This window comes from Betta splendens, chromosome 19 (assembly GCF_900634795.4).
Source record: "Betta splendens chromosome 19, fBetSpl5.4, whole genome shotgun sequence".
Taxonomy (NCBI): Eukaryota; Metazoa; Chordata; class Actinopteri; order Anabantiformes; family Osphronemidae; genus Betta; species Betta splendens.
In genome coordinates, this window is record NC_040898.2 from 6,456,274 (window position 1) to 6,478,168 (window position 21,895).

The 21,895-nt window shown below is 43.2% G+C and overlaps 1 protein-coding gene, 1 long non-coding RNA gene and 1 pseudogene across 2 annotated transcripts; all 3 read left to right on the forward strand.

The window, feature by feature from the left end:
• Positions 1 to 5,802: 5,802 nt before the first annotated feature.
• Positions 5,803 to 21,623, forward strand: LOC129603349 (NLR family CARD domain-containing protein 3-like). The gene is made up of 5 exons (XM_055504137.1): positions 5,803 to 5,887; positions 6,024 to 6,274; positions 6,482 to 8,312; positions 8,839 to 9,009; positions 21,332 to 21,623. The coding sequence occupies exons 2-5, from the start codon at positions 6,070 to 6,072 to the stop codon at positions 21,567 to 21,569; spliced, it is 2,445 nt and encodes an 814-aa protein (XP_055360112.1). The 5' UTR covers positions 5,803 to 5,887; positions 6,024 to 6,069; the 3' UTR covers positions 21,570 to 21,623.
• Positions 9,451 to 11,994, forward strand: LOC129603353 (uncharacterized). The gene is made up of 3 exons (XR_008693136.1): positions 9,451 to 10,797; positions 11,688 to 11,734; positions 11,854 to 11,994. It is a non-coding gene; the product is annotated as an uncharacterized LOC129603353 (long non-coding RNA).
• LOC114846598 (protein NLRC3-like) overlaps positions 15,743 to 21,895 on the forward strand; it is a 40,137-nt pseudogene continuing 33,984 nt past the window's right edge.

Here is a 21,895-nt window from a genome sequence, read left to right on the forward strand (position 1 = left end):
TGTCCAAGTGCAGCCCAGGACAGAGCTGGACTTTCTTGATGACCCTGTCTCTTCCTGTCCCTCACTGTGATGCTGCGCTGCCAGCAGACCACACGTACAGGATGGCTGATGCCACCACAGGTCTAGAAGGTCTTCAGGGTGGCTCCCTCACTCCAAAAGACTCAGTCTCCTTAATCGCAGAGTCATCAGAGAACTTCTACAAACACAGTTGTCCATGTTGTGTCTGAAGTCTGATGTGTAGAGGGTGAAAGGAAGGGCCAGTATCTGTGGTCCAAGTGTCAGACAGACAGTACCTAAGCCTCACAAACTGAGGCCTGCTTGTGCTGCGTGGTTACCTGAGATAAGGGTGTGTGTATGTGAGTGTGCGTGTGTGAAGTGGGTGTATGTGGGTGTGGTGAGAAAGAGAGGAAGAGAGAAAGGTGTGCCCCCCTTTAGGGGGGTGCTGAGACGCGTCCCTTATGAGTGTTCTCTGTTGGTTTAAGCACAAAACATAGATAAAACACATTGGCAGAAGAACGATCATGGTGTAGAATGGAGTTACAGTTTAAAATACCTTAATCATTGTTTATTAATTTATTTTAGGACCTTATAGAATGTGGTGAGACACAAATAAACGGCCACAGTACGTGGCGCTGATAACATGATTATTTCATAGACAAACAATTGAAGCGTATGACTAAGATTTGTGGTAATTGTGGTTTCTAACACCACACTGACAGTGGCGCCTCTGCCGGCTACAGTTTGTAAACAGGATCTACCTCTTGTCTATGTGTAAAAAATGTTTCTCTGTTTACATGTGTGACAATGCTACACTGATGGTTATATTGATGTGTGTGAAAAGGACACCAAAACAGGAACTCGGTGGGAACTTTAATATTGATTCATCGGACGAGCTCAAGCCAAGCGGAAAACGCAGCGCAACATTTCCCCATAATCCACCACATAAGCTGAAAGCGACCTGGAAAACTACAGGAACATCGACAGGAAAACAGAAAACCACCACACTTTCTTCACCTCAGTCAGTCTGAGCGGTCAGTACCACTGACTGTGAGCTCAGAACCAAGAATCACAAATAACAACCAGAACCCCACCTGAAAACAATCAACTCCTCACATCTGGTTTGTGGTCGTTTACCACGGGTGAAGTGAGTTTGACGTTGGACATTCAACAGACATTCGACCGAAGTACCTCCGGACAAGCGGTCCGTGTTGAACAAGTGATACGCATTTTGTGTTTGCTACACGGACACAGACAAGACCGCTCGGCACATGATACGGTTGACTAGGCACAGTCAGACATTAGTTTGGATTTTCAAGAAATTGATAATTCAATAGCTCCAAACCATATGACTACTGGTTCAAAGCCTGCTCCAAATGTGTGTCTAAATGTCCTTCACAGGGCACAACCATTTATATGAGGAATGGTCAGTTGCATGGTGCCTGGAAATTGGACCATCGTTGCTCGAAGAAGGCAGGCAGAAGGTTTGTGGAAGAGAGAGAAGAGGACAGGCAGGAGCATAGATTGAGCGTACTTTTAATTGGTTCAGTGATTTAGGGAAAGGGTGTGTATTCTACATGGTGTGGAATAGGAAGAAAACCAATAACGGTGGTGGTGAGTCCTGAAAGGGGAGGCCTGTGAACAATGTTTCTAGAGGTGAACAAGAGTCTCAGAGCAGCGTGATCAGCCAAAAGCTGAGAAATGGAAGGTGATGATGGTGAATGTAGGTCAGGGGGACACTCCACCAATTGGCATGTGAATTAGAAGAAAAGAGAGATTCTGGAGTGAGTTTGATGAGTCATAGAGAGTAATACCAGAGGAAAGAGGCGATTGATTGGAGCAAACTCTAAAGGCATGTTGGTGAGGGAAACATAGGGGCCATGGAGGAGAATGGCAGGTTTGTGTGTAAAGAAAGGAACCTACTAAGGCACGATGGGTGTGGACTTGCTAAGAGGATAAAGGGCTGTAGTCCACACATCTAACTTCAGGACTAAGAGGAACACAGAGTGACGTACAAGAGTGGAGGTAGGAGCAGGCACGGTGGTACTAATCCTATGTAGACAAGGTCATTGAGAGAGGTTAGTGCTGCAAAGTGGTGTAGTGGAGAGAGGTAGCCAGAAGCACCGCAGGGGTACAGTATGTAGATGACTCTGGTGGTCTTGGAAGAAAAAAGAGAGGAAGACCAGAATAGACGACAGAGGTGGTGGAGCGAAGAAACCTTGTGAAACAATCAGGCAGAAGCTGAGGCAGCGTGGGGTGGTTATGAAGAGCTCCAGATGAATGGGGTGAAACTACAGCAGACGGTTATCAGGAAACAGGTAGGAAAATGTGGTGGTGTCCTCTGGATGGAGGAACAAGAAGAAAAGACACTTGGTGTGGGACAATGGAGGAAGTACATTGAATGCACTAAAGAGGAAGAGGCTGGTTAAAAGGAAGTGGGTATAGAAAAGGACTGAGGAAAGTAAGGTACTACAAGAAGTTCGAGCAGAGTTACAGATGGTGGCAAAGGCAAACGACAGTCTTACGAGGAGCTGTATGAAGGTTAGATACGAAGGAAGGATAGAAGGACTTGTACAGTGCTAACAAAACGAGAGATAGCGATGGAAGGATGGTGAAACAGATAAGGGTGACTTAAAGACAGTGATGGAAAGGTGCTAACAACACCAGGATGATTGCAAGGAGGATTCCTGAGGATGCTGATGAATGAGGAGAATGAAAATGAAGGGAAAGAGGGGGAAGATGTGGAGGTTGTGGAGCAGAGATACAGAAAACAGACGAGTGGAGAACGCTCTGAGAGCTATGAAAAAGTGAAAGCTGTTGGTAGTTGACGAACGTACCGTAGAGGTTGAAAGTGTCCAGAAGAGACAGCGGTTGGAGTTTCCAACCTGTGTTTCAAAGTGGACGTGGCCGAAGAATGGAGAAAAGCGGTCTGGGTGTCGACGTTGGTTTCGTGCCCCATAGAGCCCACATGATGCCATGTAGGTAACAGAAGGGGCAGGGTTCACGTATTTGGGGTCCACAGTAAGTGTGATGGGGAGGGTGAAAAATGAAAGGTGCAGAGGGAGTGGCAGGGGGGTGAGCAGGTGGAGGAAGTCGTGTCAGTAGTGGGTGTGTGACGGAGGGTAGCAAGATCAAAAGAAAGGTTTTTTAAGACGTGGTTGGAGACACAGCTCTGCCTGTGAGTGAAGACGATAGCAGTGAGAAAGAGCACAGAGGCAGAGATGGGGTATTGGAATGAACAGTGCTAGGTGTTAGGAGTGTACAAGATGTGGACAGATCATGAACAAGCTCATCGAGGACAGCTTCACGTTGACAGGATAGGGCAACAGAGTCGAGATCCCAGGTGGATGGTGGCATATCGACAACATTTTGGGCAGCTTGCCCAGTATGTCACCATGGTTGGGGCGGTATGACATATTTACGAGGAATATTTATACAGAATATATAGATAGAAAAAATGATATGCACATGACTATTCCTAATATAAATGGTTGTGCCCTCGTGAAGATCGTGAACACAGTTTGGAGCAGTTTGAACCAGTAGGCATATGGTTTGGACGGTATGTCATATTAACAACAGACACAGTACCAGTATGTGTTGTTTAAACACTCCCTCCTCATCGTTTTTCTTTCTTCTCTTGTGTTTATTTAACTTTTCCTCCTTCTCGTCCCTCTAAACGGAGACTGCAACCTGCCTGTTTCCCACTGCTGAGGTTCAAACCTTGATTTGGAGGTTTTGAAACAATGATTTAGCTTATTGACTTGTTACTTGTTATTTCTATATATAATATATAAATATATATATATATAGATATTAATATATATATATATATAATATATTATATATATATAAAAATATATAGATAAAATAGAAGATATATATTATAAGATATATATATATATATATATATTATATATATATATATATATATAATATATATATATATAATATATATAATATTATATATTCTACGCAAATTTATTAGTAATATACCAACATAATTTCTTCAACAATTACAACTGATGACACACAGAGAAATGATTTGTTGGATCTTTTGTTAGTTTTTTCTGACTGATCCAAAGTGTGAAACGTCCTGATGATCTGCAGCAGCAGTAGTTTGTGTTTAGAGCCACAGAAATGACTTTGATCAGAGAATTGATCAGTGACTGATGTGATGAAAACATGTGTTTGCAGAGTCCAGAACCAGAGGCAAAAAGCAGAACCTCCAGGACCCAGCTGTCTGTCTATGAAGAGTGACAGGTCCATACCTGAGCGTCTAAACTTCAATAATGAACCTGGAGCCTCAGACACAAAGTAAGAGACAGTTTCTACTGTGAACTGACCTGATAGAGGATGAAGACAAAATGTTGCGTACATAGATTTCTATTGATGATGCAGAGACTTGTTCAGACTGAGAAAAACAGACTTTTTTTGTAAATCACTTAAATAACTTTACACCTGCTTAAAACTACCAAGTATTTAAACATTTACAGGATTTTAACCCCTTTTTAGCAAAACACACAGGTATTTTGTTTCAAATAAACTAAATAGTTGATTTGAATGATAGAATAATCGTATTGTTTGTTGTGTTATGGTATGCTAAGTCACAGACTGTCACAAACCGGCTCAGATGAATGTGACAAAGAGGGAGGACACAGATAGATTCAAGGGTTCAATGTAATATTTAATTAAAGGTAATCAATTAATTAAAGATGTGTAGGTGAGCAGATCAGTGTGTATGCAGTGCTTGGATGCCAGTGAAGTATAAATGAGTGCCTGGGAGGCAGCAACAGGCACATGGTGTGTGCAGCAGGTGAGATAGGAGGAGAGAGAGAGCGAGGAGAGGACTGCAGGGCCTTTAATACAGCTCCACCTCCAGCACAGGTGTGCTGCATTGATGCCAACACAGCTCCACCCATTTCTTCCTGCAAAACAAAACACACCCAAACCCAACACAAACCGATGTACAGGCGGAGGCTGTCACACAGACACATCATTAATTAGGTGGTGATGTAGATGTTACATCATATGGGTGTTTCTATATCAGGTCCCATCGGAGACAAAGATCTGCTGGATCTGAACTTGTACCTGGACCCAGATGTGTGTCCTTTAAGAGTGACCGGGCAAAGGGGGTTATTATTTATTTCCAAAGACCAACCTGTATCAGAGTCACAGGGAGTTGTTGTCACTTTAAATCATTCTGAACAATCTGATGTAAACTTCCTCTGATAAACATTTGTGTTGTTTCTGTTTCTTGATATGGTTGATTTGTGGTTGAAGTGTTGACGTGTAGGAGATGCTTTCTTCACTCTGATCATTGATCAAATCTCCATCCAGCAGTAGCTAAAGCTCTGATCCCGTAGAGGGTCTCAGGGGCTCTTCTTCTAATGAAGTGCTGACATCAAAGAAAGCAGCTGATCATCTCTGATCAAATCTGTTCACTTACTACTGGAGACTTGAAAGTTGTGATGTTCTTGCAATGGAGACGACCGGTGTCGGCACCAGAGCCGACGTCCAACAACGAATGAATGTAGGAAGTAGTTAGATGTTTTTAGTTCAACATATTCCCACTGGGAGCTGCCCAGTACAACCAGTCTGATCCCAGCAGACTCCTGGTTCCAACGCTTCAGCCTTGTTCAGGGGGAGGCAGAGATATATGTTGTTCAGAGCTGAGACTGAAGCAACTGACTGACAGTAAACCTTCACCACTACAGGGAGTCTCTGACTCACTGCTCACATCCAACATCACTTCATGGACCTTTACCTTGTGTGTGTTTCTGTGTGGACTCATTCTTCATGGTTCCTCCACAGAGTGGACCAACAGATCTCAGAGGTTCCCAGTGCTCAGTCTGTCCAGCAGCACCAAACACACCTGGACTCCATATTTATGGTCTGTACATGTACTGTACAACTACTACTGTTCATCTGTTCTGTTCAATCATCTCCATGCTGCACTTTTTAGACCAGTGGATTATCAGTGTGTCCAACAAGGATCTGATGTTTGGCCCTATGTTTTTTTGGATCAGGTCATTCATTTAGTTTCTGTTCCAGCTGCTGGAGGAAAGTATTGTCATGTTTGTGAAGAAGGAGCTGAAGAAGATCCAGAAGATTCTGAATCCAGATTACCCAGAATGCTTAGAGAGTCAGAGGGAGGATGAGGAGGAGTTGGATGGTGAGGATGAAGAGCAGAGGAGGAGCAGCAGAGACGCGTTTCTGAAGATCACAGTGAACTTCCTGAGGAGGATGAAGCAGGAGGAGCTGGCTGACTGTCTGCAGAGTAAGAGGATTTATCTCAACATTTAACATCAGAGACACAATCACACATTTACTGATGTGTTGGAGGTTAAGTTGGTTAAATGTGGAGCAGAATTTAATAATCAGATACAGCAAAGTTCTTCTCTTTAATAGTTCTACTGTTTCAGGCTGTTTCATTAACACAAAGAACTCCTCAGACTTCGTCTTTTTTGTGTTTTGTTGGACCCAGATCCGATGGTTCCAGTACCAGAGCCACGGCCCATCACATATTATCAGCAGATGCTTCAATCAAACCTCCAAGACCAGTTTGTGTGTGTGAAACCAGGCTGGTCAAAAGACGACCAACGTCTGGATGACATCTACACAGAGCTGTACATCACAGCTGGGTCGGATTCACACATCAACACACAGCATGAGGTCCAACAGGTTGAGACGACACAACAGAAGCAAAGATCAGCAGAGGAGCCAGTGAAGCCCAGTGACCTGTTCAAACATCCCCCTGGTAAATACAGACGCATCAGAACAGCGTTGACCAATGGAATCGCTGGAATTGGAAAAACAGTCCTTTTGAACAAGTTTGTGTTGGACTGGACCCAACAAAGGTCCAATCAAGACGTGCATCTGATTTTCCCCTTCACCTTCCGTCGGCTGAATCCACTGAAGGGACAGAAGTTCAGTTTGTCAGAGCTCATTCATGAATGTATCCCAGAAACTGAGTCCATCAGCCTGGAGGCTCTGAATTACATCTTTACACATCTACAGTCATCAGGAAACAGCAACTATGACAAGAGCAGCTTCAAACTTCTGTTTGTGTTTGATGGACTGGACGAGAGTCGCCTCCAACTGGACTGTAGCACCAGTGAGAAGGAGACGGGTCAACGTGATGTCACAGAGTCCACCTCAGTGGATGAGCTGCTGACAAACCTCATCAGAGGAAAACTACTACGCTCTGCTCGCATCTGGATCACCACACGACCTGCAGCAGCCAATCAGATTCATGGAGACTTTGTTGAGGTGGTGACGGAGGTCAGAGGGTTCACTGACCCACAGAAGGAGGAGTACTTCAGGAAGAGATTCAGAGATGAGGAGCAGAGCAAGAGAATCATATCCCACATCAAGACGTCGCGAAGCCTCCACATCATGTGCCACATCCCAGTCTTCTGCTGGATCACTGCTACGGTTCTGGAGGATCTGCTGGAAACCAGAGAGGGAGGAGAGCTGCCCAAGACGCTGACGGAGATGTACGCAGAGTTCCTGGGGTTTCAGATGGATCGGACTAAAGACAAGTACGGACCAGAACAGAGCAGCAACTACATCAAGTCATTAGCTAAACTGGCTTTTGAACAGCTGCTAAAGGGAAACTTGATCTTCTATGAGGAAGATCTGAAAGAGAGCGGCATCGATGTCAGTGGAGCCTCAGTGTGTTCAGGAGTGTTCACAGAGATCTTTAAACAGGAGCGAGGGAGGAAAACCAAGGACAAGATGTTCAGCTTTGTTCATCTGAGCGTTCAGGAGTTTCTGGCTGCTGTTCACATGATGCTCTGTTACACCAACGGGAAGATGGAGGAGCTGGAGGAGTTTCTGATATACTCCAATGCTGCTTTAGATGATGTCCTGATTGGAACCATGGAGAAATCCCTCCAGAGTCCAAGTGGCCACCTGGACCTGTTTGTTCGCTTCCTTCATGGCCTCTGTCTGGAGTCCAACCAGAGAATCTTAGGAGGTTTGCTGGGTCACACAGAGATCGGTCCAGAAACCATCCAGACAATTATCAACAAGCTGAAGAAGGTGAACAGTGATGGAATCTCTCCAGACAGAAGCATCAACATCTTCCACTGTCTGATGGAGATCAACGACCACTCAGTCCATCAGCAGATCCAAGAGTTCCTGAAGTCAGAGAACAGATCGTGGAGACTCTCTGAGATCCAGTGCTCAGCTCTGGCCTACATGCTGCAGATGTCAGAGGAGGTTCTGGATGAGTTGAACCTGAACCAGTACAACACATCAGAGGAGGGACGACAGAGACTGATCCCAGCTGTGAGGAACTGCAGAAAGGCTCAGTGAGTCCAACATTAATGTGATCATTAATATTCTACAGCAACATGAAGCTGAAGCCTCAGTGTTAAAAAGAAACACTTCACACACAGAATCTAAAAGTTCAGAGTGAAAACATCAATTACTGGTTCATAGAAAACGTCTTTGTTGAGGATCAGATCAAACCAGTTGTAAAGTTAGTGAACATCAGGATCTTCTGTTTTTCTTTGTTGGATTGACTTAAAGCTTCATCGACCAGAGAAACTTTAGCTCTGAAGAGTTTCTGCGAAAAGCTTTTGACAGTTGACATGTGATCAAAGCTGATGGTCGTTTCTTTCAGTGGATGAAGCGTCTGCAACAAGTTTCTATGATCTGTCTTTGGTTCTTCTGGTTCTGTCCAGACACACATTGGTTCTAATCTCTGGGATCTGGTGGAACCAACAGAGCTTCACACTTTGTGATGGATGAGACCAACTGAGCTACAGCTGCTTCAGCATCAACATTCATTAAGTCATTTTACATTTATAGACTTTATATGTTCTGTCATCACAGACTTTCTGGCTGTGGACTCACAGAGACTCACTGTGAAGTTGTGGCCTCAGCTCTGAAGTCCAACCCGTCACATCTGACACATCTGGACCTGAGTAACAACAACCTGCAGGACTCAGTGAAGGTTCTGTGTGCTGGACTGAAGAGTCCTCACTGTCGACTGGAGACTCTGAGGTCAGTGTTTTTCCTGGTTCATGTTTTTCAGCTCGTCACTTCAAACGTCTCCACTTGAAACTGAAAAAGAGACTCATATTGGGTCAGAAACCTGCAGGAATGGAATCTATAAAGTCTATGAAGCTCATGAACAGAAGTTTGTGACGTCTTTTTCTTTAAATGTGACACAGCAGCAGAGACTCAGAGCAAATCATGTCTCCACATGTTTGAAGGATCTTTAGTGGCGTCTGCTTCGTCTCCATCAACAGGCGACACTTCAACCTGTGTGTGATTCTTCCTGTCAGACAATGATGTCACTTTGTACCCAACCCTGTCTGGAGCTGTGTATGTGGGTCCGCCACCTTAAACGCACTTGACAATGTGCATGTTATGTTATATATATATATATATATATGTATATATATATATATATATATATATATATATATATATATATATATATATATATATATATAAATAAACTGATTTGTTACTTCTAGGCTGGACTACTGTAACTCCTTACTCGTAAAATGTCCTAACAGCTCCCTAAAAAGCCTACAGCTTATTCAAAATGCTGCAGCCAGAGCTCTGACAGGACTTAGAAAGTCCTTAGAAAGAGAGATCACATTTCTCCTACATTAGCTTCTCTGCACTGGCTGCCTGTAAAATGTAGGATAGAATTTAATTCTCCTACTCGCCTACAAAGCACTTAATGATTAAGCTCCTTATCTTAAAGACCTTATAGTTCCTTATGCTTCAAGCGGAACACTTCGTTCTCAGAGCACTGGGCTACTTGTGGTTCCTAGAGTCTTTATGTTTCCTTCTACCTCTTCTGTCCAACATCCTCCCATCATTGTTCTATGTTCAACTAACTAATGTTCTAAATCCAACCATCCTGCCTGTGCTCTGTTGTTGCTGTGCTTTTCTCTCTCTATTCCCTCACCCCAACTGGTCGAGGCAGATGGTCGCCCACATCCAGCCTGCTTCTGCTGGAGGGTTCTTCTTCGTTAGAGAGGGAGTTTTTCCCTCTCCACTGTTTCTATCAAATTGAAGGGCCTGCTGTATGTGGGATCTGTTGGGTTTAGTTGTGTAAGGTCTTAACCCTTATTTTGTAAAGTGCCTTGAGATAACTTTGTTGTGATTTGGCGCTATATAAATAAATAAAAATAAATAAATTGAAAAGAAAATCAAAATCCAGCTGGGGAGATCGGGACATACAGCAGAGGTTTAATGCAAAGATTACACAATCCTCAAGTTGCTTCTGCCTTGTGAGTTGATCTCTGTCATGGACAATAAAAATGTAGAGATAACACAAAGAAACACACACACCGGCACAGAGCTAAAAAGCAACACAGGCCAAGAAAGTTTTGAGCAGTAAAGCAGCTGAGTGTGATGAGGTCATAAAGATGGGAGTCGATAGCACAGGGAGAGGGGAAGTGTGAGGAGAAGCAGCATCCAAGGCGGATTAGAGATAAGAGAGTCCACACGCTTGCTGTATGTGGGATCTGTTGGGTTTAGTTGTGTAAGGTCTTAACCCTTACTTTGTAAAGTGCCTTGAGATAACTTTGTTGTGATTTGGCAATTTGTAAATGAAATTCAATTGAAAAAGTGTGCTTTAACATTGTGTGTGTTCAGGCTGTCAGGCTGTCTGCTCTCAGAGGAAGCTTGTGTCTCTCTGGCCTCAGCTCTGAGCTCCAACCCCTCCCATCTGAGAGAGCTGGACCTGAGCTACAATCATCCAGGAGACTCAGGAGTGGAGCTGCTGTCTGCTGGAGTCAAGGATCCACACTGGAGACTGGACACTCTCAGGTATGGACACAACTACACACAGTGTGTGATGGAGGAGCAAGTAGGGATGTGGACCTTTATGAACTTAGAACCCAACCTTGGAGTGTGTGATAATAAACACATTCAGGCTTTGCTTCCTGTGGTGTCACATTAGTTTGGTTGTGACAGAGTGAGACTGAAAGCAGGTGTCTGACACCAAAAGTGATGAAGTTAAAGCTTTTCTCCACGTCACCTCCTGCTCCATAGATTCCAAAATAAGGATCCAACTCTTTAGTGTTACAAGCAGGGGTCAAACTGGACCTGAACAGTATTCTGCTGGAAGGGAGGACACAAATGCACGACCCACAGACAGGACTAACAATAAATGATTTAATACATAAAACATACAGAGGACAATACCAACTCAGGACGCTGCGTATACAGGATAGGCCAGAAATAAACAATGCAAACTAACACATAACTCACAGGTTAACTGAAGATTACTGCAGAGCAGGAAACTAAATGACCATCCTAAAAACAGAAAACATGCAAATAACAGTACGTAACACAATCAGTAAACAAACACACAAACCTGGATGGCGCACGAGAGCATGATGACACGGTAACATGTAACACGTATAGACAACAAGGGATAGGGATAACGAACCAACAAAGACTGTACCCAAACCAGAAACTTAAATACTTACTAAAACAGGTGACTCTTATTAACCTAATAACAGGACGTGACACGACAGGAAATGAACCAGACAAGAGGGTCTTAATGCCACGGAAGCTGACTCGCAACACTTAGTTGTTGTTGAGTGTCCATCCCTACATACAAGCCTCCATCTGAACACAATCCTACAACAATGTGTGTGTGAGAGCCATGTAATGTCCATGTCTGCATGTCTCTGACCCCCTCCTCCTTTCAGGGTGGAGCCTGGTGGAGTCCGATGCTTGACACCAGGTCTGAGCAAGTGTAAGTGTGTTTGTACTGAGATCAGCAACATTCAACCATCTTCAAACTGTCATGAGTCGTCATCAAACTGATGATAGATCAATAACTGCAGCTGGATTGTGTCTTGTTCTCTCCATCAGATTTCTGTCAACTCACCATTGACACAAACACAGTGAACAGGAAACTACGACTGTCTGACAACAACAGGAAGATGACATATGTGGAAGAGGATCAGTCATATCCTGATCATCCAGACAGATTTGACCAGTGTCCTCAGCTGCTGTGTAGTAATGGTCTGACTGGTCGCTGTTACTGGGAGGTTGAGTGGAGAGGATACGTTGAAATATCAGTGAGTTACAGAGGAATCAGAAGGAAAGAATTGAGTATAGACTTTTTGTTTGGATGCAGTGGTGAATTTTGTTTGGACACAACAATCAGTCCTGGAGTCTGATCTGCTCTAATGATGGTTACTGTGTCAGACACAATAAAATAGTAACACCCATCTCCTCCTCTGTGTCTGACAGAGTATCAGTGTATGTGGACTGTCCTGCTGGTTCTCTGTCCTTCTACAGAGTCTCCTCTGACAAACTGATCCACCTTCACACCTTCAACACCACATTCACTGAACCTCTTTATCCTGGGTTTTGGATCTCATATGGTTCCTCAGTGTCTCTGTGTGATGTGTCATAGTGAGAGTTTGATCCTGTCAGAGAAACGTTGTCAGTTAGATGTATTAAAACAAACTATGGAGCAACTTGTGGATTGTCATTATCTTTCATTTTTCTCTTTTATTAAAATAAACTGCAAAACTGTCTCTCATCAGCTCCTTTATTACAGTTGATAAATAGTTGTGTTGCTCCCATTTCTTGATCAAACCTCCATCCAGCCAGTAGCTAAAGTTGATTCCAGATTGTGTGCTATAATATAATAAACATGCATGTAACCTTTAACTGTCAATTAATTTTTTTGCTTTTCTTCAAAATTCTAGTTAGTTTTACTTCTCAGTTTCATAAGGCCTCCTTTCCACCTCTCTGGAAACGCAGGGGGGACACGGCCCCCCCTGGAGTCCTTTCAGGACTGTTGTGTGATCCAGGAACCAGCAGTGCCCAGGATTCGATCATGAGGTCTGCACGCCTTGCGACTTACGCTCATCGTCTTACCCAGTGCACCACTGAGGAACCCTTCACACTTGGAGATGCTTCTGACGCACTTTTAAGCCTACACTTTGAGAGTCAAATCCAAAAGTTTCTAGAATCATGCAAGATTTGAACCCTCAACCTAACTTCACAAGAACAACCTCTTAAACTCTGAGCCACTGCTCTGTTCAGGTTGTGGCATGTTCAATGTTGTATTTATAGTTTATTTGGACAAAAAGGACTTGAAAGCATCTACAGGTATGGAGGACTTGAACCAACAACCTGTCTTTACAGCAGTAGCATCTTATCTCTCGGAATAATATGGTTAAGGTTGTATTTACAGTTTATTTGTAGTCAGCCTTACCAAAAATGTCTAAATTACCCTGTGGTCATTTTATAATAAACGTTGTCTCTTTTCTTTTTGATCTGATGTCTGTTACTCTACTAATGAGTCATGACAGTCAGTTTTAAGTTGCAGTCGCATTTGTCAAATAATACTATTACATGAGTGTTGTGCTTGCGTGTACTTTTATACCAGACGGTAATGTGTAATTCAGTGTGAGCAAAGCAGCTTTAAATGCTGAGTGCGATGTCGCGTCTGCCACTGTTTGCACCCAAATCAACAGCAGCACCTTGACCCGCTAGTTAACCTGTCTTTCCCTCCTCTACAGCACTGGTTGAGAAAAGCTGTCGGAGCGATGGCCAGACACGCTGACAGCAGCTGAAACAAGCAGGAGGGAAGCAAACGTCAGTTAACAGACGAACCGCAGATGAGACAGCGGACAGTATCCTTAAAGGTGCAGTACCGCCACCTATCGGTCACATAGTGAAACTCATCTTATCATACAACTTTTATCCGCTGACTTGAATGAAATATGAACGAAACAAAGCCATACCAAATATCCATATATTAAATACAAAACAGTCCTACACAACTGAGGCTAAGTTACTGTTGAATGTATGTAACAATAAATACATGCCCCAGATGGATAGCAGAACTTTATCTATTACAAGACAACAGCTCGCCTGTCAACAAAAAGCATAGAAAACGTTACAAGGGACATTCCGCGCACCCAGCCCTTCGACAGCAGCGCAACAGAGCCGTTTACCAGCCGTTACAGATCACTGCTCTATATTAACATGAAATACGATGGTGGCATATAAGATAGAGGGGGAAAATGAAAAGAACAGTGAGTAACTCTGTGTATCAAGGAGTTTGACCAGCATCTGAATTTATAACTATGAGATGGTTTGGATGTTTCACTATGCATATTTCTGCATGTGGTGTTTCTTAGCTGACATATTTTCAGGGGATTTATTTTATGAATCAATTTCTCATTATGATTAAATATGTTTATTCACCTTAACAACACAAATTTGTTCAGAACTGTTTTAGAGAAGTTAATTTATAATTAATTAAATTTATTATTAATTTATTTCAGGCACTGCATGCAGCCTGCTACACACATGAAGCTATCTATGAAGCCTAAGTGAAAGTAAGAAAAGGAAAAGGTAAATACTGTACTAACCAGTGTGATGTAACTGGTGGAGTCTTTTATTGTTATAACAATATGATTGATCTCACTGAGGTCAATATGCTTAAAATAGCGGCTCATAATGATTTTTGTAAATTTATATGCAACACACTACCCACCAACTCTATCCGCCCCAGTTAGCGCTGATCACCTCGAAGGTGAAAAAGCTGAGTGACACATCTGTTGAAGGTGATCAGCAGGGAGAGAAACCCTGCAGGACAGCGGCCCAGGACCAGGAATGCCCACCCCTGATCTACCTGCAGCATCGGGCCCTGTTTCACCTGGAGTCCTCTGGGAGCACTGAGAGAGTTGTGTTTTTGACTTCTCCAGTGCTTTCAACACCCTCCAGACATCACTGCTGAGGAGGAAGCTGGAGGTGGCAGGTGTGGACCAACATCTGGCTGCTTGGACCATCAACTCTCCCCTTACTCTCGGTGCTCTCTCCTTTTCTGTTCACACTGTACACATCAGATTTTAAACACAACTCCCACCACTGTCACCTCCAGAAGTTCTCAGATGACACCACCATTGCTGGATGTGTATTGGGGGACGAGCAGGAGTACAGGGGGGTCATCTTTGACTTTGTGGGCTAGTGTGACAACAACAACAACAACAACCTGACACTAAACACCGGCAAAACTAAAGAGTTAGTGCTTGACTTCAGGAGGTCCCCTCCACCACACAAACGACTGGTCAAACAACACAGATGCTAATGAACATCCAGGGCTCAGAAACTGAGACTGTGGACACATTTGAATACCTGAGTGTTGACCTCAACACACACACACACACACACACACACACACACACACACACACACACACACACACACACACACACACACGCGCGCGCACGCGGAAAAGACGAAAAAGACGAGAAAACAAGTCGCTTTATCAGCTCTTCTCCCATCTTTTAATCTGGTGGGAAAATTAGGCTGTTACAATGTAGTTTTAACAGTTTAATTTACAAACGTACTGTGATACTGCAAACTTTAGAGTCGATCCGATACCAAGTAAATACTGGACCAGTATCGCCGATTTAGATACCAATACCGATATCGGTGGTGTTGCCATTGTATTTAACACTATTTTTGTAGATTGTACAAATTGTCATTGTTTCATTTTTGGCTTGAAAATATGAGCACATTCTGCTACTCTTTTTTGCTTCCATCCTTCTTCTTCTTTGTCCTCCGCCTGTTCGTTTTTTCGCTGGCCCAAGTCGCTGAGTCACGTGACATCTCAAAGCAAGAGGCGGGGGCGTGTCTGCTTCGCTCTGACGTACAGGTGCAGACGCTCAGAGACGCAGACAGACGAGATAGTTAGTCTTTGAAAACACGGCAGCAGTGCGGAGGAGTAAAAGCTCAACCAAAGTATCGATCGATATCAATACTAGCGTCGGTATCGATATTATCGATATTAGGATCGATCCGTCCACACCTGCGGTTCAGTTATTGGTCGTTTTTGTTTGCGGAGTTCGTTCCTTTCGCCGTGACAAAAGCGAAAGTAACCAAACATAAGTTCAGAACCGAAGAAACTACAAACTACTAGAAGAAGAGACTCTGGTAAGAAACCACCACACGCCTGTCTGGGTGTTAGACGCTACGTTTCAGGGACGGATTCAACCTGTTGCTGGGAGTGAAACTACTTTTGCCACTGCTGCAGTTTTCATGTGTTGTCGGACATTAAAGCGTTAAAAATCAGGTCAAAGACACATAAAGTTTCTAGCTCTCTAACTAGTTTATCAGGTTATGAGGTTTATACACACCTCGGTTCTTTTTATTGACTTAGTTTTAAAACACAGGTTTTAAGTTATTTGACTTTTTTGCCACCACTCTGTTTAAATGAATCTTTTCTTGATATTGTAAACTGTGGATATAGTGGAGTTTTTGTTCCTGTGTGGTGTAGTGTAGTAAAACCTTCATAATATGTGTAAGGAAGAAGACAGAATATGTGTCCATGCATCACCTCAGCCTCTCCAACCAAAAACCCTGTTCAGCAGCCAGCCAGTCATAGCAGATCAGCTGACCACCCATGCAGCCACAGCCGCTCATTACAGTATGTTTTTATCATTCGTTAACAGGAGAGAGCATCAGTAGAACACATTTACACCCTTCAAGAGAGAAAGCCAGGTTCCTTTTGTAGTTCTGACCTCTTCTTCCTGTGACCAAAAGTACAAAGTCTGTGTGGGTGAGTATGCACTCTATTGCACTGATGACAAACCAGGACACAGCTCTCATGGACATAATCTCTATTGCCCTCTGTCTGTGTATCTATCTCTATATGTTTCAACTTGTGTTGTCATACAGCCAAGTTTAATTCTAAACCAGTAATTCTCATTGTTATATATAATTATAAGTTGTTTATTGTTTTTGGCAAATAGAAAAACTAAAGTTGTATGTTTCTCATTCTTTTTCTAAGAAAATATGTTTTTACTAAATTTGCTAAATGTATGTCTTATCAAAATGGAATGAATGTGCTAATTTTGTCAATGTGTTTAGATGTAGATTCATTCTGTCATAATTATAATTTTTTGTACAACTATGTTTGTAAGTCCATAAGTGGTAAGTGTGTGATAGCTGACCCAACCCTGGGTCCAAGGGATTTGTTTGTCATGTGCACTGCATCCAACATACACTTCACATATGTGTGTTTGGTGTAATGTTGGAGCCCTGCTTCATGTACTGCAAATTATTGTAGAGAGACATCCTCTCAATTTCAGTAGTGTGAGAGACCGAAAAAGAAGGTGATGGAAAAACAATGGATTTCAAAATAAACACTGACAATAGTTAGCCACAGCGATGTCTACCCTGCAGGCTGTGAATCAGACTTATGTGCCTAACTGCTGTTACTCACACTGACAAAGCATGCAAACCATAGATGCATTGTAAATGTATTTCAGTTCATTTCCAGATGAATGATTTGTTTTTCTTCTCCACCTGAAAGTGGAAAGTGTGAATTCATGAGTCAGTGTGAGGACAGAGAGGAGGGAGCCCTGCCCTCTGAAACCAGTCTGTGTGAAGACCATAAGAGCCAGAAAAAAGCTCAGAGGTGAGATGACTGAGGCCATCTGACTGATTCTGTCTGAAGTCACAGATACTAATTAATGTCATCATCGCATATTTAGTGTTATTGGTCATTTATGAAGCTAAATGTGGACTGAATATGTGACAGTCACCAAAGTTGTTTTTCTGTCAGGTTTCATCAGAGACAAGAATCTGCTGAACTTGGACGTGGACCTTAACCCAGCTGCATGTCCTTCCAGAGCGATAGGTCAAAGGACATTGTTGTTAATTTTAAAGACCAACATGCATTAGAGTCAAAGTGAGTTGTTCATTTAAATCAAGTTGAACAATACAATGCAACGTTTATATGATGATGATTTCATTTCTCAATCTTTCTGATGTGAGTTAGAGGTGTTGATGTGAACGAGAAGCTTTTTTTTAACTGTTTTTCCAGCAAACACTCAAATCTCTATTCAGCCAGTAGCTAAAGCTCTGATCCTATAGAGCGTCTCAGGAGCTGATCCTCTTTTAGGGAAGTGCTGACTTGCAGGCAGATGTCAATACAAATGTTCAACTCTAATAAAATCCGTTTACTGATGTTTCTACATTATTTTTTTGGCTAAGTGTCTTAAAGCATCTTCACTTCCAGCAATAAATTAAAGTTACTACTGGAGACTACTACTAGACAAATGTTTGTCCCCAGTGTCGGCACCAGGGCTGACGTCCAACAATAAATGAATGTAGGAAGTAGTAAAATGTTCCTAGTGTGAGCAGCAGCTCTGCTTCATACTCGCACAGTTTAACATATTCACACTGGGAGCTGCCTAGTAAAACCAGTCTGACCTCTGCAGCTTCCTTATTCCAACACTTGTTGAGAGATGAGGCAGAGATATGTTGAACAATAAACAGAGCTGCTTAGTCTGAGCCGACTGACTGTGACAGTAAACCTTCACCACTACAGGGAGTCTCTGACTCACTGCTCACATCAAACATCACTTCATGGACGTTTACCTCACGAGTTTGTTTCCAGTTGATCCCATCCTTGTGTGTGTCCTGAGCACACCCATGTGTGGCAGCTCACAGAAGGGGATGGATCAGAGAACACAATTTGTCTTATGTCTTGTCATGTGACTCGTTCTTCATGGTTCCTCCACAGAGTGGACCAGCAGAGCTCAGAGGTTCCTAGTGCTCAGTCTGTCCAGCAGCACCAAACACACCTGGACTCCATATTTATGGTCTGTACATGTAAAACTACTACTGTAAATATACTGTCAGTGTGTCCAATATGGATCTGATGTTTGGCTCCATGGTTTTAGTTGGATCAGGTCATTCATTTAGTTTCTGTTCCAGCTGCTGGAGGAAAACATTTTCACATTTGTGCAGAAGGAGCTAAAAAAGATCCAGAAGGGTCTGAGTCCAGATTACCCAGAATGCTTAGAGAGTCAGAGGGAGAATGAGGAGGAGTTGGATGGTGAGGATGAAGAGCAGAGGAGGAGCAGCAGAGACGCGTTTCTGAAGATCACAGTGAACTTCCTCAGGAGGATGAAGCAGGAGGAGCTGGCTGACTGTCTGCAGAGCAGTAAGAGGATTTATCTACATAATCAGAGAAGCAATCACATATTTACTGATTTGTTGAGTTTTTTCATATGTGGAACAAATTCTAATTCGTCTATCTTCATGAATCATAACCATTTTCTTGTTCATTCAGGATCTTCTGCTGCACTTTGTCAGGATCAACTTAAATCTCGCCTGAAGCAGAAGTTCCAGTGTGTCTTTGAAGGCATCGCTAAAGCAGGAAAGCCAACCCTTCTGAACCAGATCTACACAGAGCTCTACATCACAGAGGGAGGGACTGGAGAGGTCAACGATGAACATGAGGTCAGACAGATTGAAACAGCCTCCAGGAAACCAGACAGAGCAGAAACAAGCATCAGACCAGAAGATGTCTTTAAAGGCTCAGCTGGAAGAGATGGAGCCATCAGAACAGTGATGACAAAGGGAGTGGCTGGCATTGGGAAAACAGTCCTAACACAGAGAGCTGAACGTGCTGAAAGAGCAAAGGTTCAGCTTGGTGGAACTTGTTCATCACTTCTTCAGTGAAACCAAAGCATCAGGAATCTGCAGGTTTGATCAGTTTCAGGTTGTTTTCATCTTGGACGGTCTGGATGAGTGTCGACTTCCTCTGGACTTCAACAAGACTAAAACCCTGACTGATGTCACAGAGTCCACCTCAGTGGATGTGCTGCTGACAAACCTGATCAGGGGGAACCTGCTTCCCTCTGCTCACCTCTGGATCACCACACGACCTGCAGCAGCCAATCAGATCCCTCCTGGGTGTGTTGACATGGTGACAGAGGTCAGAGGGTTCACTGACCCACAGAAGGAGGAGTACTTCAGGAAGAGGTTCACAGATGAGCAGCAGGCCACAACAATCATGTCCCACATCAAGACGTCACGAAGCCTCCACATCATGTGCCACATCCCAGTCTTCTGCTGGATCACTGCTACGGTTCTGGAGGAGATGCTGAAAACCAGAGAGGGAGGAGAGCTGCCCAAGACCCTGACGGAGATGTACATCCACTTCCTGGTGGTTCAGACCAAAGTAAAGAACATCAAGTATGATGGAGGAGCTGAGACTGATCCACTCTGGAGTCCAGAGAGCAGGAAGATGTTTGAGTCTCTGGGAAAACTGGCTTTTGAGCAGCTGCAGAAAGGAATCCTGATCTTCTATGAGTCAGACCTGACAGAGTGTGGCATCGATGTCAGAGCAGCCTCAGTTTATTCAGGAGTGTTCACACAGGTCTTTAAAGAGGAAAAAGGGCTGTTTTAGGACAAGGTGTTCTGCTTCGTCCATCTGAGTGTTCAGGAGTTTCTGGCTGCTCTTCATGTCCATCTGACCTTTATCAACTCTGGAGTCAACCTGCTGTCACATCTTATGACGAAACATGAACATACACCGTTCTACCACGTTGCTGTGGACAAGGCTTTAGAGAGTCCAAATGGACACCTGGACCTGGTCCTTCGTTTCATCCTGGGATTTTCTCTTGAGAAAAAACAGTCATTCTTACAAGGTTTGATGACACGAATGAGAAGTAATTTACAAACCAATCAGAAAACAGTTCAGTACATCAAGAAGAAAATCACAGAGTTTCCTTCTGCAGAGAAAAGCATCAACCTCTTCCACTGTCTGAATGAACTGAATGATTGTTCTCTAGTAGAGGAGATCCAAGAGTATCTGAAATCAGGAAGTCTCTCCACACATAAACTGTCTCCTGCCCAGTGGTCAGCTCTGGTTTTCATCTTATTGTCTTCAGCAAATGATCTTGAAGTATTTGAGCTGAATAAATTCTCTGCTTCAGAGGAGGCTCTTCTGAGGTTGCTGCTTGTGGTCAAAGCTTCCAACACAGCTCTGTAAGTATTTTGTAAAGCTTCTAAATGTTGAATGTACTGTACCATTTATTTAATCAGTACTGTTTTAAATGAGAGACGTGAGTATAAATGTGGTTACCTTTCTCTGCTCGACTGAATTTGAGTAGCTTTTTTTTAGTGTTGTTCATGTTTCATTTTGATTACAATTTATGTTTATTACTGTCTCACCAGACTGAGTAGCTGTAACCTGTCAGAGAGAAGCTGTGAAGCTCTGTCCTCAGTTCTCAGCTCTCAGTCCTCTAGTTTGAGAAAACTGGACCTGAGTAACAACAACCTGCAGGACTCAGGAGTGAAGCTACTGTCTACTGGACTGAAGAGTCCTCACTGTCGACTGGAGACTCTCAGGTTTTATTCTTATTGTTTTAAATGCGAGTGTTTTCAGATGTCAAACCCTTAAAATAAGAGATTAAACAGTTTAAACTAACTTGTATCTTCCATCAGTTGCTTTTTCTAGCAGTTTTTTAAATAATGAAAAATAACATTGCATTGTTTATAATTTTGTCCACCTGTGTCTCAGACTGAGTGTGTGTGACCTGTCAGAGAGAAGCTGTGAAGCTCTGTCCTCAGTTCTCAGCTCTCAGTTCTCTAGTCTGAGAGAACTGGACCTGAGTAACAACAACCTGCAGGATTCAGGAGTGAAGCTACTGTCTGCTGGACTGAAGAGCCCTCATTGTCGACTTGAGACTCTCAGGTCAAGATATTTCAGTGTGTTCTTTCATTTGACAATCTTTTGTACTTCATATTTGATTTTTTAAACCAGAAATGTTTCTCATTTGATTGATTTTATTTTAGGTTTGTCAATATGTGTCTCCATCAGGAGTGGTTGTAGTGTGTGACTTAATGACAGTGTGTAACTGTGACCAAGTCTTTGTTGTTTTGTGCCAGCAGGCTGTCAGGCTGTCTGCTCTCAGAGGAAGCTTGTGTCTCTCTGGCCTCAGCTCTGAGCTCCAACCCCTCCCATCTGAGAGAGCTGGACCTGAGCTACAATCATCCAGGAGACTCAGGAGTGGAGCTGCTGTCTGCTGGAGTCAAGGATCCACAATGGAGACTGGACACTCTCAGGTATGGACACAATTACATA